Source organism: Onychomys torridus, chromosome 7 (genome assembly GCF_903995425.1).
Source record: "Onychomys torridus chromosome 7, mOncTor1.1, whole genome shotgun sequence".
NCBI lineage: Eukaryota > Metazoa > Chordata > Mammalia > Rodentia > Cricetidae > Onychomys > Onychomys torridus.
The window spans coordinates 32,577,124-32,579,645 of NC_050449.1; the positions used below are offsets into that span (position 1 = coordinate 32,577,124).

At 35.4% G+C, this 2,522-nt stretch overlaps 1 protein-coding gene across 1 annotated transcript; it reads left to right on the forward strand.

Moving 5' to 3' along the window:
* The first annotated feature begins 992 nt into the window (after positions 1–992).
* Positions 993–1,953, forward strand: LOC118587410 (olfactory receptor 147-like). The gene has a single exon (XM_036193342.1). It carries the CDS (start codon positions 1,008–1,010, stop codon positions 1,935–1,937), a length of 930 nt encoding a protein of 309 aa, XP_036049235.1. The 5' UTR covers positions 993–1,007; the 3' UTR covers positions 1,938–1,953.
* Positions 1,954–2,522: the final 569 nt, after the last annotated feature.

The following is a 2,522-nucleotide window of genomic DNA, read 5'->3' on the forward strand; positions in this document are numbered from 1 at the left end:
TTAAGATGATTATTATCATTAATGTGTAAAAATAACATGATAAATAAGTATTTTCTATTTTGCACTTAAGTTGTATCCTGTAGCAAACACAGGTATAGACTATAATATCCTCAACTGTTGTAATAATGCTGAATTCAGATACCCTAGAAACTGTTTATAATATACAATTGAATTTCCTTTCCGTTTAGCCCAGGTATCAGACTGTCATTACACAGGGGCCAACAGCCATAGTCCTTGGTTTCAGTTTACACAACTCTTCTAGACTGTATATATACAGAATTTTATGGAGAATTTTTCATCAAGTGTGCTGAATTTTAGGTTCACATATGACTTCGGGTTGAGAAGAATCTGAGTATCTTGATGTACTCTTTTCTCACCATTTTGTTCAATCCTAAGATACAAATGCACTTCCTGGAAAGATGATCAATATGTCCAGAGAATAAGTAGACGCTCCATTTGTGCTATCTTACCGAGTGATCTGCTTCTCCATGGGCAGATCTCATATTGCTTTATATTCATGAGGATTTTTGAGACCTGGAAGTAGCTTAAGCATTCCCAGACTCTGGTTCTTTCATTTTTTTTTTTTTATTGAAACAGAGTTCTTGATATTAACTTCACACAGTTCACACTGTGGTCAGCACCAAGTTTTTATAATTTCTAACAATGTTGAGGGCAACCTAAAGGAATAAAGAGAAGAGAATATAAGGAATTCTGTCCTTGACAATTCCATTTCACCTTTCTCTCTAGGTTAATTAATCATATTAACACAAAAGATCCCCAGGCTCAGTAATGGACACAGTGGACACAGCTATGGATATTTTCAGCTATATATAACTGAGATTCTAACATGGGGAAGTGATTTCCATTTCACTTTATGATGGTATGAGATGGTTTCACTAATATCAGTTTGTTCTTTGCAGACACTTCTTGTATGTCAGCTTGGTGAGAGTAGATATTATTGAAAGATCTGTGAGGTTCCTGTGTCTCTGCAGATTACTGAGAGAAGAATGTCTCTGGCGAATGGCTCTTCAGTAACCGAATTTATTCTCCTGGGCTTAACAGACCAACCTGACCTCCAAATGCCTCTCTTCTTCATTTTCCTAATAACATATTTAATAACTGCAATTGGAAATCTGGCCTTGATCATTTTAATTGTGTTAAATTCTCATCTTCACACACCCATGTACTTTTTCCTCTTTAACTTGTCCTTCATAGACCTCTGTTATTCTTCTTTGATCACACCCAAAATGCTGATGAACTTCATGCTAGAGAAGAACATTATCTCTTACATGGGGTGCATGACTCAGTTCTACTTCTTTGGCTTTTTTGCAATTTCTGAATGTTATGTGTTGACAGCAATGGCCTATGATCGCTATGTGGCCATCTGCAATCCACTATTGTATAGTGTTGTCATGTCTCCAAAGAAATGTTCCTATCTTATGCTTGCTTCATACTTCATGGGGTTTTCTGGTGCCATGATCCACACTGGTTGTGTCCTGAGACTGACCTTCTGTGATGGGAACACCATCAACCACTATTTCTGTGATGTCCTCCCTCTGCTGCAGCTCTCCTGCACCAGCATTTACATCAATGAGATAGAGCTGTTCATTGAAACAGGAAAAGACATTATTGTGCCCACAGTCATCATCTTTACCTCTTATGGCTTCATCCTTTCCAACATCCTCAAAATATGTTCCATTGCTGGCAGGTCCAAAGCCTTCAGCACTTGCAGTTCCCACATAATAGCGGTTTCTATGTTCTTTGGATCAAGTGCATTTATGTATCTCAAACCCTCTTCAGCTGTATCTATGGATGAGGCAAAGTTCTCTTCCATATTTTACAGCATTGTGGTTCCCATGATGAACCCTTTAATCTACAGCTTAAGAAACAAAGATGTCAAAGTTTGCCTTGAAAAAAACCCTGAACAGAATGTTTAGTCACAACCCAATCTCCATATAGATACAACACAGACTGGTTCAGTATGTGTACTTTTGGTGGCAGCTTTATTTCATTGTGATTTCTTCATATGGAGATGGAAATTGGATATTGAATTGTTTGTAATTTTTTTACAGTAGACTATTCATATTTTCAATATGTACAATTTTTACTCATCATTACATCATCAAACATATTTTTGTTAATTATAATTATGATATTGAACAAAAAGTTTGGGTATTTATACTTCATTGCCATCATATGTTTGTGAAATTTATACTTCCTTGCAAGATCAATCATATTTGCTACTTGAAACAGTCACTTGATATCTCTTTTTGTCTATTTTCTTGTCTTTGTCCACTGGGTGAGAAAATCTTTTAGATGTCTGTGTTGAATACATGTATATATTTCCATCCTGACTTTTAAAACATTTGCATTTCATTTGTAAATACTATGTGTAAACACTCATCTGTCAGCTGTGTGACATTAATTTAGAAATATAAACTCACACATTTACATTTTAAAAAATATTTTCATTATGTGAATGGGATACTGAAGCTCAGGTAAGTTAACAATTTACAAAATCA

Excerpts from the sequence above, each read along its gene's own strand:
- LOC118587410 (XM_036193342.1), top strand. The coding sequence starts at position 1,008 with ATGTCTCTGGCGAATGGCTCTTCAGTAACCGAATTTATTCTCCTGGGC.